This window comes from Anabas testudineus, chromosome 5, assembly GCF_900324465.2.
Source record: "Anabas testudineus chromosome 5, fAnaTes1.2, whole genome shotgun sequence".
Lineage (NCBI taxonomy): Eukaryota > Metazoa > Chordata > Actinopteri > Anabantiformes > Anabantidae > Anabas > Anabas testudineus.
Genome location: NC_046614.1, coordinates 16,786,088 through 16,805,077, shown reverse-complemented (window position 1 = coordinate 16,805,077; position 18,990 = coordinate 16,786,088). Strand labels below are relative to the sequence as shown.

At 37.2% G+C, this 18,990-nt stretch overlaps 1 protein-coding gene across 1 annotated transcript; it reads left to right on the top strand.

Annotated features, from left to right (window-relative positions):
* The first annotated feature begins 2,715 nt into the window (after positions 1–2,715).
* LOC113153702 (calcium/calmodulin-dependent 3',5'-cyclic nucleotide phosphodiesterase 1B) lies at positions 2,716–16,896 on the top strand. The gene is made up of 14 exons (XM_026347434.1): positions 2,716–2,906; positions 4,784–4,897; positions 6,763–6,945; positions 7,656–7,722; positions 7,862–7,978; positions 8,283–8,423; positions 8,784–8,884; positions 10,394–10,519; positions 11,641–11,742; positions 11,917–12,037; positions 13,760–13,841; positions 14,147–14,264; positions 14,705–14,841; positions 15,270–16,896. The coding sequence occupies exons 1-14, from the start codon at positions 2,854–2,856 to the stop codon at positions 15,365–15,367; spliced, it is 1,560 nt and encodes a 519-aa protein (XP_026203219.1). The 5' UTR covers positions 2,716–2,853; the 3' UTR covers positions 15,368–16,896.
* Positions 16,897–18,990: the final 2,094 nt, after the last annotated feature.

Below are 18,990 nucleotides of genomic sequence, written 5' to 3'. Positions count from 1 at the left end.
TTTTACCACCTAATTATGATGTGTTATAAAACATTTATACAGTGCTTATACATGCTGTTTTGGGGGAAGGGAAGTCAAACATGACCAATATGATCTATCATTTTATTGTAATAATTCATAAAATAAAATTAACTTGTCTCATATATGTATCTATATCTTTCTATAAATATCTTTCTGCACACAAAGGAACTCCTTTCTTGCAGTTCATCGGTGGATCCTGTCCTGAAACCCTGAGGACAGTTAATGGTGGAAACTTTAGTCCTGATATAAAGACTCTCTGCTGATTGTGTTGGTGACGCAGAGCCTCTCCTGCTGACTTGTGGAACACTGAGAATTACACACACACACACACACACACACACACACACACACACACACACACACACACACACACACACACACACACACACACACACACACACACACACACACTCATTCTCTCTCCCTCTGTCTCTCTCTCTGAAATACTGCAAATACAGTATACATACACAGAGGAATGGACTCGATATATCTGAGAGTGTAAACACACAGAGCAGCGTAGATTAACATAAACCTCAGCTGCTGTGTACACACATTCAAACAGAAGACAATCACACGTGCTGGATTTATTGTAACCCACAGAAGCAAAAGCTGGTTCTGTGTTTCTCTAACACTTACAAACATATGCATTGTTTGCTGCACTATTCGAAGCCAGAAGCCATGACACCGACTTGTAAGGTACACAGAGAGGGTGACAGACTCAGTACGGTGACATGGAGGAACAACCTGGAACGGTAAGACTGCCTCTAGTGGTTTTCCTTTTCAATTTACTTATTTAAAATATTCTTACTCTCTGTAGCTTTGTTAGTTAAACTTTTTTCAGACCCAGTTTCTGGTTCCTGTTAGACACAGAGATGCAAAAGGGTTTCATTTATTTATTGAGTGGATGCTGTGTTCTGTTCTTTTCTGTAGCAACATACAAACCTGTGCTAAATGTTTCTCATTAATGATTTGAAAATGAATATACAGTAGGATAATTATCTACTCTATATAGGGTCAGATTGTTTTATTTAATCCAGGTTTTGAGACATCAGTTGATGCATCTGCCTCCAGCTAACACAATAGAAAGAGACTGAATTTAATTTGTGGTGCTTGCAGCATTAATATAATTAAATTTGAAGAGTCTACAACCAGCCTAGTGGGTTGATGGGATTCATTTTGTGGGTGTTTCCTTTTAAAACCACAATTGTAATATTAGAAATTACACTCAAATAACATTGTTAAAAATTCAATTATTCACAGTGAGGGCTCTGGAACATCAGGTACTTCTGAAATGTGACCCGCACCAGTAAAATGACATCACTTCCTCTGGACTGGGGTAGAGGCATGAAAACCTACACGAAAACAAAATTAAACCCAAAACTACACATATGCATGGTTACTTTCCAAAATACTTATGATACATTGATAAAATGTGTTTTTTGGGAACTTGATGTTGCAGTCATAAATCCAACCCAGACAAAAAACAAAGCCATAAAACAAGCAAAGCAAAATTGCCTTCAAATTTTTCAGCTGATAGTAAATGACATTAGATGAATTACGCCTCTGCTGTCTTTAATTAACATTTTAAATTGATACCACATCATGGATATGTGTTGAAGTCTGTTCTTTGGCATTTCTATGTTGGTTCTCCATCTCTTTGACATTATACGTTAGATTTGGTGGGAGGAAATCAACCTAGACTGACACATGAGATAAAGAATCATATGTCGTAATGTTACTTCTCTTCATTTTTGCAAGATGTCGTGCCATGTCAAAGAGCATGGGAGCTTGAGAGTCAGTCTGACCCAGCAGCCAAAGCAGGACAAGCAAGGAGGGAGACGGACAGCAGGCAGGGGTTTTCCCAAGCCACGTTGTAGCACAGCTCTCACAATACTCTATAAATACAGAGGAGTAGTTGCTTTAAGACCTGCAACTGTAAAAGTGTAGAGATCATTTTCATTGTCTTGCACAGTTGGTTTGTGGGCTCTCCTTTTATAGCATCTCACTAGACAAAAAAATGCCTTTTTTTTGGCCAGACATGTGCTCACAAAACACTGATTTGACATTTATTGATATAGCATTTCAGTAAAAAAAATATTTTGGCTGTGCTGTTAGAGGAGATTACTAATGTGATCTCAGGAATGAGTTCAGCCTCAGTGCTTCTTATTGAGAATGGTTCTGTCAGTAAAGTGTAGTCCAAGTCAATGTTTTGTACCTGCACTAAAGATTAAGTTCAATCATCTTCAGCAAAATTGTACGTATTGTTCACATTTTCCCCCCATTTTCTGTGCACAGCAGAATCAAGAACAGCAGTGAACGTGACAGGCTGTTGTGGGTGGCTTTCGAGGGCAACTTTTGTTTATGTATTTTGGTTCAATTGACTCTGCTCGGTTTCAGTGAAAGACTCTCTGTGTAGTTCCTTGATTTGCGACGGCGGTGGAAAATTCTCATTTGGGATTTGAGTACACACGACTTGAAAGCCTCACAGTCAACACTTCATCAGTGAGTGAGGTCAAGCTCACTCACACTTCACACGACTGTACGCATATACACAAACACTCACTGACAAAGACATGCACACCAGACACACACACACACACACACACACACTCTGACACAGTTTGGGGCTGCTAACCAATCAGAGTGAAGTAGAGTAGGTCCCCCCAGAAGTGGGTGGGAGAGCTGTTGAAACAGAAGTCTGTCTCGGGACACACAAAGTTTGCATTGGTGGTTTGGAGAACTTTTCTGCTTACTACCTCTCTGCAATACTTTTTGAATCTGTTATTTTTTTATTGAACTCTGGGGTGCATTAGGGCGCAGCTTGTTTGTGGAATGGCTGAACTGGTGAGAATTCGTAGGAAACGTCTGCAGATCCCCATCTCTAGGTAAGACAGGCCATTAGTACAGTTTATGTCATAGTTATTTACCTACATGTTCTGGACTAGAGGTCTTTACCAGTATGCTACACATTTTAAATGAACACAGATCATTTGTGGTGTGCTGTAGTAAGGCTGTCTAGATCATCTTGTGCAGTAAGAGTTGTTTTGCAGCAATGGAACTATATGACTCAAAAATACATCCTGCAGTGAACACTGATGAGTGATAATGCAGCAGCCCTCAGAGAATTTGTGGTGCATTTTATTATCTGCACATCTTTAGGTGATGCAAAGCAAAAAATGAGAAATGCATCATTTCCTTAAAACGTCTAATATTTACTGTGTTTATCTTAACATTTAAAACTGATGCATTCTTCAAGATTTTCTCTGGCAACATCAGAGCAATACTTGTGGCTCCAAGTGGCTGTGTGAACTGTCTCACTCATGCATTTGCTGTGGGAGTGAAATGTGTATCAGAGGTAGTGGGTCATGTGGTTTTGTCTTGGTTAACACTCTGATAGATTAGTGCCTGCAGGGTTCAGAACTTTAAACCCTGTGTGTTTTAGTTTTAGGTCATTTTTTAAAACTGAAAATGTCTTATTCGAAGATAGTACATATTTACAAGTGACAATTCGCAGCACTAGATGTTGATTTAAATTGTTGTTTTCTTCATTTTTCTTTAGCAATAAAATAAAACAACATTTTGTGCTGACGAAACCAATAAACCTCTTTTGCACTGGTGTAGTGATACTCATTTTGCAAGGATGACACTATGCTGTGTGTAGATTCAACAAAGTCTGAGCCAAAAAGACATTTATCATTTGTCTCTCCAAACAAATTTTCTTAAGTGCACTTGTCAAGTAATTTCCTGTAAACGTCCTGTCAGATGCTCTTCTCCCGTGAACAGTTGAACCAAAAAACACATTGTTATCATTAAAGATTACTTGAGATTGAAAGCGGGCAGCAGCATTCAGATGCTATTTTTATGACTCAATAGCTTTTGAAAGCCCTTGCCAGCGTGACACTTGAAACGTTGTAAGGGTCTCATCCCCAGGAGCTGGCTCCTTGGTGAGACCCAAGGCAGTTTGAACACAATCATTGTGGTCACTGAGCTATACACAGAGGAATCGTTTGTGTCACATGACACCTCTCCTTCCAACATCTAGAGGAGAAAAAAACGAATGTGAGATTTTTCATCAGCATTAAGCTCTGAACTATTACTGATATTAGATTACACTAACACCCTGCAGGTGGGTTGTGCTGTGGGTGACATGTGCTCCAAGCATTTGCTTTTTATTATACTGCAGGGGATTCATGCATTTCCACCAGTTTTCTTTAGAAATTTGATTAAAAGTTTCAAAACCACATATGAGCAACATGTTCTCATACTAGATCAGACTGCAGTCAACACAAAACTCAAAAACATAATTTTTCTCTGAGTCACTTTGACAAAACGTGGGTTACATGAGACCCTAGCTATGGGAAGGTTGCCTCTCATGGAAAATTTGGCACTAATGATACTCCTTCGCCACTGGCTTTCTTTGGACAGCTTGGCATTTAAATGGCTTCCAAATGAACTTTTTCCGTTCACAAGGATGTCTCAACCTGTGATGCACTTCTCTGACCTTGTTTTACTCAGTCAAGGCAACAAGTGCTGTCAGTTAACAGAGCTGTGTGCAGAGAGCTTGCATCATGCAAAGGCCCCATTTTGTCCAAGATGACCTTTCCTCTGTCTTTAACTTTTATTGGTGTACTCATTCTGCAAGAATTGGATGCCAGGGCGCTGTAACCCCAAACATTTCCACACCTTGTTAAAAAGGAAAAGGGTATCTGCCTTTTTATTTAGTTTTGTTCACATTCAAATAACAGATTTTGTTTCATGTCAGGCTGAGAAGCATTCTGAAGCAGCTGGAGGAGAAAGATGTGGACTATGAAGAAATCAAAAAGAACCTGGATTTTACAGCATCGTTACTAGAGGCAGTTTACCTCGATGGAACAAGGTAACACATAGTAGCATGATATCCTCCAACATTTGATACTATAAACACTTCCTATTACCAGCAAAGCCAGATTTATTGGTTATGCAGGACAATGACTATATATGGTCCCATCCTGAAAGTCTAAAATGACTATTTTAGGACTTCCCATTGAAAGAAATGTACTCCTTTCACGATAATTGTAGTCACTGACGGTTCAATATACCTGAGACATTTAAATTGCAGCAACTTTCAATATTACTATATATACAGTACAACAATGCAAAATGTAAGTAAAAAGAAGACAGTGATTTACAAATAGTTTATTTGATTGGAAATAGTACAACAACATTTTGAAGTTGATTGTTCATTTTGAATTTGATAATGGCAATAACAAAAAAAAAGAGTAAACAACAACAGAGACAACAAAAAAAAGTGTAATATTGTGTAATGCAAAATAAATAAATAAAATAAAATAAAATAAAACACAGAATGTCTGATGACTAATTAGGTTGTAGGTCGGTATCATTAATGGGTATAAAAGGATCATTTCAGCGAGCTTGGGAAAGGTTCACCACTCTGGGAAAGACTGTGGGCAGATAGTATAAGTTAGGAAGAACATTTCTGAACATAAAACTACAAAGAATTTGATGATTCCATCGTCTGTGGTGCACAGTATCATTGAAAGATTGACAGAGAGAAACCTCTGTACCCTGCAGACCAGGTAGCAAGAAAAAAACACAAAGGTCCAGAAATGCCAGTGCCCAGTCTGTGCCCAGGGTAACTGAAGATGGACTGAAATAAAGTATAAAACTGTCCTATGGTCTCACAAGTCAACATTTGAAATTCTTGGAAAAGATGGATGCTGTTTCCTTTAGGGCCAAAGATAATAAGTATGTTGGTGCATTAGTGCACACGGCATGAGTAACTTATTCATCTGTGAAGGCACCATTAGTGCTGAATGATATACACAGGTTTGGGAGTAACATTTGCTGGCATCCAGGTGACGTCTTTTTCAAAGAACGCCCAGCTTATTTCAGCAAGACACTGCAAACCCACGTTCTGCATGTGCTATTTCACCAGCATACTGTAGCTCCGTCGATACTGATGTGCCTATTAGGCCTGGCTGCAGTTCAGACCTCTGACACATTGAAAAGACACACAATATGCAGTAAGAAATATGATAAACGAAGCTCAAACAAGATTGGGAAAAGTTGGTTTCAAAACTAAAGCTGTTGTTTATATATTCACTGATGCAACATGGTGGTAAACATGCCCCTGCTCGGACTTTTTTAAAAGGGGTTGCTGGCAGAAATTAAATGGAAAAATCGAATGTCACAGTTTCAACATTTGATATGTTGTCTTTGTAGTATCTTTTAACATTTTTAATCCACTATCTCTGCAATACAGCCTTCTTCAAGAAATAGTTTTTAGACATTTTTATGAATTACTTTTAGAGTTTAGAGTTAATGCAGCAGTGTGTAGGGTAAATACATTATGCACAGGCAGCAGTTGGTTAACTGAGCAAGATAGGAAGGTCGTTGACCTTGGCTCCGTTTAAAAGTAACAATCAGCCTTTGCAAACTGTATGTCACTGTTAGAGTTATAAAAAAACACAAAGAAGTAAAATAACCTTTACACTTTAATATGTTCTTTACTATTTGTGTGCTGAGAGCAGTTTTGTACCAGTTTTACTACTCTCCGCTCTGAACGTTAGGTAATAACAGAGAAGTCACTGAACACCAGCAATGCCACTAAGATACTAAAGAAGTCTAAAAAACCTACAGATCATTTATGGCTTTCATCCAGTGTTTGTATATCATCATGTGTCTTCCTTCCATCTGTCCTAACAATCAGCGTGTCTGTTGTGTCTGTCTGCTGCTTCTCAGGCAGTGTCTGGAGTCTGAAGATGATCTTCAGCAGCTGCAGTCAGACGGGGTGCCCTCAGAGGTCACAGACTGGCTGGCATCCACCTTCACCCAGAGGATTCGACGACCCGTTCGGCGTTCAGATGAGAAGCCCAAGTTCCGCAGCATCGTGCACGCAGTGCAGGCTGGGATATTTGTGGAGAGGTGCTCGTTTTATTATGTTGAAGGATCATAAAAAGGTTAATGTTGTGAAATCTAGGTCTAGAATCCAGGGTAATGCTGCAAAGATGTTTTTAATAATTTCCAGCAGCTGCAGAAAAGAAACTGATTTATGTCTACTTTTACAAAGTGATGTTATCTGATTTTTATTTTTTTGTTGCACGTATTAGAAACATTATAATTGATTTTGTTGAGGTCGTATTGGGTGGTATTGGAATGCATGACCACCTTATTTACATAGATGATGTGGCAAAAACATTAGAAACACCTCTTTAATATGACGTAACCCATTAAAAGTTGAGTTTATTATAGACCTACTGTATTGGATTACATTGGACATGTACCTAATAAAGTGGCCAGTGAGAGTATAGACATATTTAGGTCCAGTCATTCAAACTTTATTTACAGCACCTGAAGACAATAACATTAAATCACATAAAACTCTCGTTGTAAATGACAGATCTCCATTTCTATCTTATAACTCTGTTGCTCATACAGTGTTTTTACTGTTACAGTTACAGAAAACACAGACAGCTACACTGTGAAATATTAGCCTCTTTTTCTCTTTAAAACATCCTCCAAAAGGGGACATGGACTTTGGAGGATTTATATAAACACCTAGTGAGTCAATTTCACTGCACAGTATCAACATCTGAACTTAAGCTGAACTCAACATAAACACTGCGTTATTCCAGGATGTTCAAGAGGGCATACACGGCAGCTATGCCAGACCAACCTGCGGCGGTCGTAAACTACCTCAGGGTAGGCTTCTACTAATCGTAAACCTCACTTTATGTTGTGTGTTTCAACAATAAATTAAACATCACAAAAGCAGTCTTAATGTATACACAGCAGTTTGAATCAGTGATGCAGTTACTTTCCTCTTGTCCTTTTTTCTCAGGATGTCGATCGCTGGAACTTTGACGTGTTTGCTGTAAACTCAGCCAGCTCTGATCACGCGTTACAAACTCTGTTCTTTGAGCTGATCATCAGATATGAACTCAACAGCCGTTTTAAGGTCATTTAACCTTAGAGATAATTGTACACTACATAATCTACAGACAAAATGTTATTAAAGGAATGTGAACATGACAGTGCTTCCAGGAATATGATCAGTAGACTCTAAGTTTGTGGGAAACGTGTTGTAATTCACAGATATAATTAACCGTGTGGGTTTTATTATCATACCATAGTGATAGTACCACAGTCCTTACCACAATTTTATTACGACATTCAACTTGCTCTAACTTTTACTGTTGATACAGGATCTCAATCCTTGGATTTTGCAATTAAGTTGTGATGATTATATAATGTTTTTTCAGATTCCCATCTCATGCCTGACAGCGTTCTTATCTGCACTGGAGAGAGGATACTGCAAATACAATAACCCCTACCACAACCAAGTTCATGCTGCTGATGTGACACAGACACTGCACTGCCTGCTGCTGCGCTCTGGACTCGTGGTACACTAATACTTACTTACTGCCTTATCCCATATTTTTTTCTATATCAGCTACAATTATGTTTGTCTCGCAATACTTTAACCTCCTTAAACAGATTATGCAAAAATAGGCACAGACAGGGTAATTGCCTCCATCCCTCTACAGTATATAGGATGCCAAGGTTATTTTTACATGTTATGCATATATTCTTGCTTGTTTTGTGTCTATTTTTGTCATTTGGTGTCTATCTGTAATGTTGGCCCCATCACAAAAGGAATTGTTTGTTCCTCAGTCTGTCAAACTGCTAAATCATGGCACAGTATGTGCACCTTGCTGTAATATGTTTTCTATTTATTTCTTATATCTCTTGTTTCTTCGAAGCACTGGCTGACAGAGCTCGAGGTGATGGCGTCGCTATTTGCTGCAGCCATCCATGATTATGAACATACGGGAACCACAAACAACTTTCACATCCACACAAAGTAAGCTCTTTTTTTCTGAAACAAATTTTATAGCTCTGACTTAAAAAGCACCAGCTATATATATATATATATATATATATATATATATATATATATATGTCACATCCTGCTGTAGAACTGAGTAAGAGACGTTAGAGAATGTAGAAGTAGTAAGGTAGTGAGTCTTAAATGCTGTTTCAGAGAAAGACGGTGAGAGAGCAAGCACTCTAAATACATCTTCATGGAGGGAACACAGTATTTTTAGATGTTGATTTTCCACATAGGAGGGCTGAAGAACGCAGTCTCTTGGCACCCATCATCATCATCATCATCATCATCATCATGCAGTATTTTGGGAAGAAAGCACAAAGATGTCTTTTCACAATAGGAGACCACATAGTTAACATATATAAACAGATCTATCTCTAAACACCTCCTGCATGGGTCCTATAAGTTTCTAAAAAACAGTTGATAGACCACTGTAAAATCATGTAAACATTTCTCCAATTACTGTGTAATGAGGTGGTAAATATAAAATAAAGACAGATGTTCTATTGGTGTATTTCCAGTGGACTTGTTAAGCACAATTACTACAATTGCAATTAATATAATGTAATGTACAAACATTTTAATTATCATAGAGCTCATTTGCAATTGCAAAACAATTTAATTTGCTCACTGCAAGTATACATCTCAAAAGAGGAAAAATATTTTCCAGTAACAAATTAGTAAAAATATTTATTTTGAGTTAAATAATTGATTGTTTCAAATTGATTGCGCAGTTGATGCCAACTGTACATCTATACGTCATAGAAAAATGTTAGAAAACTAATCAGATTGATTTGTTTTTCCACTTCATATGATTCAATTTGTTAAGAGATCTACTGCAATATTCAACACAGTTAGATCAGAATATCACTTTCAGATAATAGTTTCTTTTTACCGTGATTGGTACCAAATTACATTCACTGGGAAATGTCAGTACTATAGAATTATTAGAAAATTATGGGCCTATAAATTAAACTTTTAGCTGTTTTTCTTGTCACTATTATTATAACCACGAAGTCACTGAATATGCCTACTGATATTTTCACAGCCCACAAAAGACCACTTTAACACACAATGTTATGTTAAGCTATTTGCAGAGCTGCTTCATTCAGTGTTTGGTTTAACTGTGTGGGATGGATGGAAGCCTCAAAATAATTACTAATTGGAAAACTTTCCAAAGTACACTTTGTTAACCATTTTAACAGCCTAATAAAGTAGATTATGCGAATGAGTGAATAGAGGGTGCCTGACTGAGAAGTGAGTTAATTAACTCATTCGTTAATACTCACATGGTGCCTGTTTTTATTACATCCCATTCAGCACCTTTAAATTTATCATTATAGACGTGCAGGCAATGTGCTTCAATTACTTACTTCTCCTTTTATCTCATTTTCACCTGCTTCATGCTGTACGACTACAATGTACAACTCTCACACTCTGTCTCTCCTTTTCTTGCTTCCCCGCTCTCTGTCTGTGTTCCAGGTCAGACTTTGCACTGATCTACAATGACCGGTCGGTACAGGAAAGCCATCATCTCAGTGCATCATTTCGGCTGCTGCAGGACGAGCAAATGAACATTTTCATCAATTTGACACGAGAAGAATGGATGTAAGACAACAACATTTCTACAATATAAAATTTAGCTGTTCAACAGAAATTTTTCAATTCTTCTTCATTCAGACATATAAGAATTAGAAAAATGATCCCACGGTTTCTTCAAATAGGGCAACAACAGACTTTCAATGCTTTATCACCTGTTAAAAACCTAAACAATAAATAATAATTTCTATATTTTTTGACTGTGGTTCAACGTCATGTTACACCAGCATGAGTATGATGAGCTTTGATGTTGGAAAAACCCTGCTGCCCTCTCCACCCACAGAAAGTTCACACATTCTTTTTTTTGCCAAACTACATTCTGAGAAACAACTGACAGGAATTGAAAGAGATCAGAAATTTGAAGGGTTCACAAGCGACAACAATGATGCCGACATTTATTTGCAGTGAGCACAACATAGATATTTGACTTTAGTGTAGAATTGTTTTATTACGTTATAGACATACATTAAAGGGTAACATACTGGGGAAAGCAGACAAATACAAATAATTACAAAAACAAATAATTACCTGTTTGGCGTGAATTGTCCTTAAGTGAGACTTTACAAGGCTACTGGTACTATTACTATTACTCTTGCCAACCTTTACTTACATCTATCTGTTTAATGCCTGGAATCTGTCACAAACAGTTTTGTCAGTGAGCTAAAATGAGCATTTTTATTATAGTTATGTTATAACAACGTGAATCCAATGTTATGCTACGTAAAGTTATTTACAGTCACTTTCTATATATACTTGTGAGGATAAACAACCATTGTCTGCACTTGGTACAGTTTGTGATGCAAGAAAATATTTATACTGTAAATTTAGTTTATATATGTTCACGGGGGTTTGATCCATACAGAAAATACACAGATAGAGTATGTGACGGTGTTATTCATGGACAAGCTTCCAGATTTCACCAAACATAAACATCAGCAGCATACTGTAATAGCCCTTTTCTATTAGCCAGTGTTACCACGGCAACAGCAACATCCATTATAAAATATATAAAGGTTACAACCCCATTCAGTCTTCCCACCTTACATACATTTTTTGCTCTATACAGTCACTCCCCGCTGTGTAAGGTCAACTACTGAACTGTGTGTCTTTGCGTGTGTGTTTGTGGATAGGGAGCTGAGATCACTGGTTATAGAGATGGTGTTGTCCACAGACATGTCCTCCCACCTACTCCAAGTCAAAGCGATGAAATCCTGTCTAGAGCAACAAGAACGGTAATGGACTGTGCTGTTGTTCCCGCTGTGTTGCATAATAAAGAGGTCAAAAACCAGATTGAAATACCCTGCACAAAGAGGCGGACAGGCAAATTGTCATTCACACTGGTGTTAATTAGAGTCTGGCACAACACAACAACAAAAACATGAAGTCTATTATGCTTTCTCCAACAGCATTGAAAAGTCCAAAGCATTGTCTCTGTTACTGCACACGGCTGACATAAGCCATCCATCCAAGCCCTGGGCCCTGCACTCTCGCTGGACTAAAGACCTGATGGAGGAGTTTTTCAGGCAGGTAGTGAACTGAACTTTTATTGTGACTCTCCCTCTCTTCCCTTCTTTTGTACAGTTTGTTACAAAACTTACAATAACATGGTTAAACTGTGTGTGTCTTAGTTAATAGTTCAGATGCAGGCGTCTTTGCTTTCTGGGACAATACTGACACTGGTCTCATGACACTGCATTAAATATGTTCAGTATTTTGCTGGAGCCAACAGCTGGAGCTTTATTACTGTTTAATTCATTTCTAAATTTTAAGTGTAAATGTGCTGCACTATTAACTGGCCAAGCTAGCAATTTCCTCTCACTTTCCATTGCTCCCCATTGGATGTTGTTGTTACTGGCATTAAGTTCAAGTTGCAAATGCATGCCCACAGAATTGCCACCAGCATAGCATATACCTATCTTAGCTCACTCATTCTGGTTTGTAAACCTTCTCATCCACTTAATCAGAATCTTTATCTTTTTTCTAAATTCACTTGAAGCACTTACTTGCTTAATATGCTCTTCATTGCTGTCTGTATCTCTCCCACATTCTCTACGAGGCTCTAAAAACCCATTTGCTGGGCACTTAAGTAATATCTTATGCACCTGCAACCTTGTGAAAGTAGCACCTGCATGCTGGGGCTCTTTCCTGGTCTTCTGTGGCTTAGGTTGTACCACATCTGTTCTATGCTGCAGTACTTTATGTCTGGCTGGGTGGGAAGAAGAGGTCCTTTATAAAAACCTGGCATTCCTTTCAGACATATATAATAAATTTACAAGGGAGTAATCTGAGAGTCATTTTAATTTGCACTACTGAAAAAGAGAAATTTAGTTTACTGCCATAGAACATATTGACTTTTTAATAGGTAGAAGTGGAAATGTTTTGCTGTTTTTTAAATTCCTTAAGCAGTTAATCAATTATCATGATTGTTTGCAGTTTTTGTATTGGCCTAGTTTTTAACTTCAAAATAGATGTGGTGCCGTATCTTCTGTATAAGAAGAGGTACTGTATTGTTTTTCATCCTTATTTTTATTTTCATGAGTACTGTAAGTAATCAATGTTTCATTTTAACTTTTTCACTAGTATTGTAAAGTTCCCTCCTGTTCTTTTATGTCCTATGCTTTACTCAGTGGTTTGATATCTTATCATCTTGGTGTGATGATTCAAATTGTTGTCTGACAGTTTTGTAAATGACTCATCGGACTCCTAAAGGCAGAGCGGTAAACCTTCAAAGTGCTTTATTACGTCAGAACCAAAGTACACGACATAAATAGCACCTTGGATATGACAATCAGAAGGAGGAAGATCTCTTTGAAATATGTTTTTTGGTTGCTGCTTACTGTAGAACTGCATGAGCCTGACACCAAACCATCTAATGATGCTAAAAGTAGTGTGATGTTGCCTTTAAAGACTCACAAACCACATAAGAAATGCACCTGCGGGATAGAGTCTGTTTAGTAGATGTTCTGGAGCTTTTGATCTTATCCAGTAGATGTTACATTTTACAGAGTTTTAATTCGGCATGCAAGGAAAGCCTTAGTGAATGTAATCCCCATGCACAGCGGTATGCTCACCCATCTATCAGTGTGCTGAACTGGAGCAGCAAATGTTCTTTAAAGTGCTGAAAATAACCATATAATGAACATATGAACATGGTGTTGTTGAGTCAAACAACCTTTAAAAGTTATTTTCTGGCAGCCCGTAGGATGCCCTTTAAGATATCTTCTCTCTCTCTCTTTCTATCTTTGTGAGGGTGATAGAGAGGCGGAGCTCGGCCTGCCCTTCTCTCCTCTGTGTGATCGAAAAAGCACTCTGGTAGCTGAGTCCCAGATCGGTATGTCTCACAGAACACTTTCCAAAATGTGCTTCCTTCCTTGTCAGTGCTGACTTTCATTTCATTTTTCTTAAACTATACATAAAAAAAACTTAAAAATCATTTATATTTATTTATGTAGCTAAAAGTCATCTTCCATTTTTCAGTTTGTCTTCATTCTTATCTCTGCAATTGCCAAATTTCAAAAGCCAATTTTGGGCAAATTTTCTTTGACAAGTTAGAGTTGTATGCAGTGACCTTTTTACACTTAATTGCTTACATCACTGAATAATTAAAATTTCTACACACGAAATTTGCTTTTGCAGGTTTCATAGACTTTATTGTGTATCCAACGTTCTCTCTACTGACGGACATGGCTGAAAAGATTGTTATTCCATTGGTGGAGGAGAATCCAGGTCCACCAGATCCTTGTAACAGACACAGGTAACACACCGACTGGTTGTGGTACTGTGCTGAATAAAACCTTATATACAGTGTAATCAGGGGTGATACAAAGAATCCTATAATAAATATATCATGTTTCAGAAAATACAACTATTAATTTTCTTGCCAGTAGTTAGATGAGGGTCTACATTCAGCACCTCGGTACCTTAGCTTTGCATAAAAACTGGAAACAGGGGGAAACTGCTTGCCTGTTTTTTGAACTAATTTCATGGAAGAAATTTTCCTGGAGACTCTGCTGGTCAGTCTTCTCAAATAATTGTATTTCCAGCACTGTCAAACTGACATTTAGAACTTAAGAACAAATGAACCGTGTTGCAGACTTTATTAAATTATTTTTAAACAAATGGGGCAAGAAAAGACAGGGATAAAGAGCAAAGGAAAATGTGTTGTTATGACAACAATTTGGTATTTTCCAATAGTAATCTTTGGAAGGAGAGCTCCAGAGGTCTGCAGTGGAGTCTCGCTCACATCACAGCTGAGCTGGTGACCTTCCGCTCCATGTGGACACGTCACACCGAAGACAACAAGCTCAAATGGAAGGAAAGTGGCTCCAATGGTTTGTAATAAATTAATTTATCTATGAGTGACCTCTGTCAAATGTGTGAACGTTCATAGGATCATATACATTTCAATAGAATATGAAAAAATGAATCATATTTAAGACCCACAATCATTTTGTTGCTATAATTTTCTGTCCAGGATTTAGCAACTCATAGCGATTAAGTTTTTTTTCTATTGTCTTCTATTGCACTTTGCTAAAATGAAACCTATGAAAAGCTTGGCAACCTATGGTGAACTCAGAATAAAAGATCTCTAGATATCTGACCAATTTGGCAGAGACAAGGCCTCTTTGCTCCAGTCTCCTTGATTTGATTTGTTATCTACAGGACATTAATTTTAAAAGTGATCTCATGAGGAGATATTGTTTCCCTTTCAGCTTAACAACATTTTCCAATGTATTTTCCAATCTTCTCTATCCTCCAGGATTTTCAGACCCCAGTGTGACACAAGAACAGAGCTCCAGACAAGAAGAACTGTCAGAACAATCCCAGCAAGACCCCAGTACACATACAAACCAGTAGACAGGACTTAATTTGTGATGTGCTGTATATGTAAAAAATACATAAAGAGTTAACTGAGGTTAACGTTATAAGTGAGAGACAGAGAAGGAAGGTTTAAGGTTAAGATCATCTTCCCAAGGTAAGATGTGCTGTAATCACAGTAGTGACCCAGTGCCTTATTTTAAATGTAGGATGCTATGCTAATTTAAACACAAAGTGTACATGCTGGCCATGTTATACAGTATAGTCTGTGTTATTAATTTAATTTGCCACCTAAACAAACACCTTTTTTAGTTTAAATTGTACGCCAATCACTCAATCATTAAATAAACATTGAAAATGTGTCAGTTTTTCTCTTAGGTGTTTTTGTAAGACTTGCCAACAGGGATCTTGTTCCCTATAGTTTGTTAGAAACCGTTAAGTAGCAAGATAAAAGATCTAAAAGTGTGACTGAATTAAAGCTATCATGTGTCATTTTTACAATTGTTTATTATAGTACACATTTTTAGATATTTACTATATAGATTTGTTTCACTTCTAAGCCTGCAAAACATGTTACAGTACATCCAGTGTCTTCATCAACCCAGTAATTATAAAATACAAATAATTGATGCACATTCGCTTACTTTGGTTGCATTTGACTTGAAGTTACATTGTTCACTTTTTTTATACAGTATAACACATATTACAGTAGTTTAAAATTTATGTTGAAGTTATGACATGATGCTGCCTTGTAGCATATAAATTATTAAGTCAAATTAAATTGGCATAAATTCAGTGTTGCACTTCCATAAAGTTGTTTTACAAAACTGACTAAGAAATTATTTTATTCTTTAATATGAGCCAAGTTTTAAATTTGCTCAAAATTCTAATATACAATATATAAAGTGTAACTTTTAAGCACCTTTTGTTATCTCTTAGTTTGATTTTAAATGATGTAACCACTGTAAAAATACAAATGCCCTTTAAATCATTCAGTTTGGATCTCTGCTCTCTCGGCAGGAGGAGCTGTAGAGCAAAGTGAGTCAGCTCCAGGGGTGCCCAGAGGGATCTGAGATTTGCATGCACAACTCCAAACACAGAAATAGATACTTAGTGGTCACTTTATTAGGTACACCTGTAAAATCTAATGCAATCCAAAATCAGCCAAATGTTTTTGTTATAAAGATAATACTATACAGTTTGGACTAATACTGTCACAGAAATATTAATTTAATCATATGTTTATTTTTTTGACATTGTATTTGAATATTATTTATATTATTCATGTATTTATGATGAATAATTATCCAATCTTAAATAGCTGTATGTGGCAAAAGTATGTGAACCTCTAAGATAATTAGATCATGAAGTGAAGTGAATATGGGTTTTTAACATTTTAATCAAAGTCTGACATGCTTGTAGAGGTTTAGTTAGAAGAAGAGTTGTTGATGCTCACCAGGCTGGAAAGGAAGTTAGGTTAATGAAGAATTACCTCTCCAGCAGTAGACATACACTATTATGCTATTATTTATTAAAAACGTTTTATTTTTTACTGTATGCACATTAAAAGATTATAGTGCAAAACCGCAGCTTTGGTATTTTATTTTCAAGGGATAGCGCTGGATTGTTACAGCAAAAATAGAGGTGATGTCACACAATCTATTGTACCTTAAAAGTACATGTAAGTATACATAGCACATGCACCTTCGATTTCTGCAGTCTCACGAAATATGTTTGTGAGAATCACTTCTGTTAATGAAAAATGTATGCGTTTTTTTGTGTTGCCAACTCTGAGTACATTTAATTATTTATTGGTAGAGTGCCTATTTTTAGTGGGAAAGCAAAGTGAAGCTAAACACATGACCAGTGGTCACCTCTCTTCTGATATTTAAACGGGACAGCAGATCCTGTTTTACTCTGCTGTGGACACTCAATATCACTATTTTCTAAAAATAGTTGGGAGCAGAGATTGTCCTGACACCAACTGTCAAACATGCTTTTTAATTAAGTGGATGCACACTTTGTAGAGTCTGACCAGATGAAGGTGAAAAAAAAAAAAAAAAAAACACCCCATCACCAATTTAAACATTTTATTATATCAAACAAATTTAGATTACAGATGTAATCATCAGTCAATTCAAGTAAAACTGCAACAAAACTCTTCTGTTTTAATTCATGTAAATTACAATATTACCATTCAAAAACAGAACTAACATTACATGGTCCATAAATACACTGCAGAAAAAAATGAAAGCTTGCACAGGAATGTTTTACTGTCTTTCTTCTTCATTGTGGACAAAGTGGTCTTTGTTGGCAGCTTGTAGATAAACTGCTCATACTGTGACTGCTTCATCTGCTAAAGTGACACAAATACTAGGGGTGGGTGGAGCTTTCTGTTTCTGTGTAGTTCTTTTGTCACATATAATATGGAGGTTATGGAAGGATTGTCACGTAATCTACACAGTGTTACAAAACCAGACATGAAATGACAATGAAAGCTGTAATAGTATAGTAATGACTTTGACGGTGTTTTCGTTACATACAAAACTAGAATTAAAAAGTAATGCCAGTAATTGCAATGTATGTGGTGTATAAAATGTCTGATAGTGGGGCAACATGTTGGTAGAGCAGTTGTCTATAAACCCCAGGGTCAGTAATTTTACTCCTGCTTCCTCTCGGCTACAAACTAAATAAACACATTATAGCTTTCACGTCACAGGCCGACTGTGTTGTTGTTGCACACCAGCATCTAAATGGACTGAAGTGGCATTTGCAGGTACATTTACATGCTGTTTACATGCTCTTTAATGTGCTACAGCTGACCTGCTAATTACATAACTAGCCTGAAAACTGATGTAAGCAATGTACTTTTCCATGGTGAATGTTAGTATTTAACAAGTGAAGGTGCAGGCCAAGATAAAGATACTTTGACATGTGGGTTGTTGTTCAAATTGTGCGAGTCTTGTGTTTCTAGTGGCCTGCTGTCTGGCTGTTAGTGAAAAACTCCTGATGTACTTGAAATGAATGCTACAAGTCTGCAATTCAGCAGTATCACAAAGGCCAGCAGCAGTTTTGATAACACAATAACACAATGGTGGAAAGTTTTGAAAACCTGACTCAGGGTACATCCCTGAGTCTCTTATTGTTTGGTCCTGTCACACCTCAGCGATTCTGATAACAAAAACAATCAATTTGCATGTGTTGTCATGCTCAGAAAAAATGCTGTTGCTTTTGCTGTAATTCCCTATCGGAAAAATGCTTTTCTGGCCAGTGGACAGAATTGCTTCACTACCTGACACTGTTCCTTGGGGCTCAGTTTTTAGACAAGATGTCTTTTCCTCTGAACTGTCATCTGATATAACATCTGTTTCTGATGATGATAGCTTTGCTGTATCAGCAATCAGCCAGACGTTAGAGTTGAGTGGTGACATTTGGAGTTCGATTTGCCCATATACACACTGGTCAAAATTGTAGGAAAAAATGGACAAGAGAATGAAGTAAACATGTTGATGGGTTTTTGTCTGCTAGACCCACATTTAACCCAGATTCAGATGGATGATCTAAAAAGAAATAAAACTAGAATGACTGCATCACGGTTGTATATCAACCAGTCAAGTTGTAGTTTGCATGCTTGCCTGTCCAGACTCATATTCTAATACTAT

Coding starts and splice junctions, on each gene's coding strand:
- LOC113153702 (XM_026347434.1), top strand. CDS start 2,854: ATGGCTGAACTGGTGAGAATTCGTAGGAAACGTCTGCAGATCCCCATC. Junction 8,885..10,393: donor AACTTTCACATCCACACAAA/GTAAGCTCTTTT, acceptor TCTGTGTTCCAG/GTCAGACTTTGCACTGATCT. Junction 10,520..11,640: donor TTGACACGAGAAGAATGGAT/GTAAGACAACAA, acceptor GTTTGTGGATAG/GGAGCTGAGATCACTGGTTA.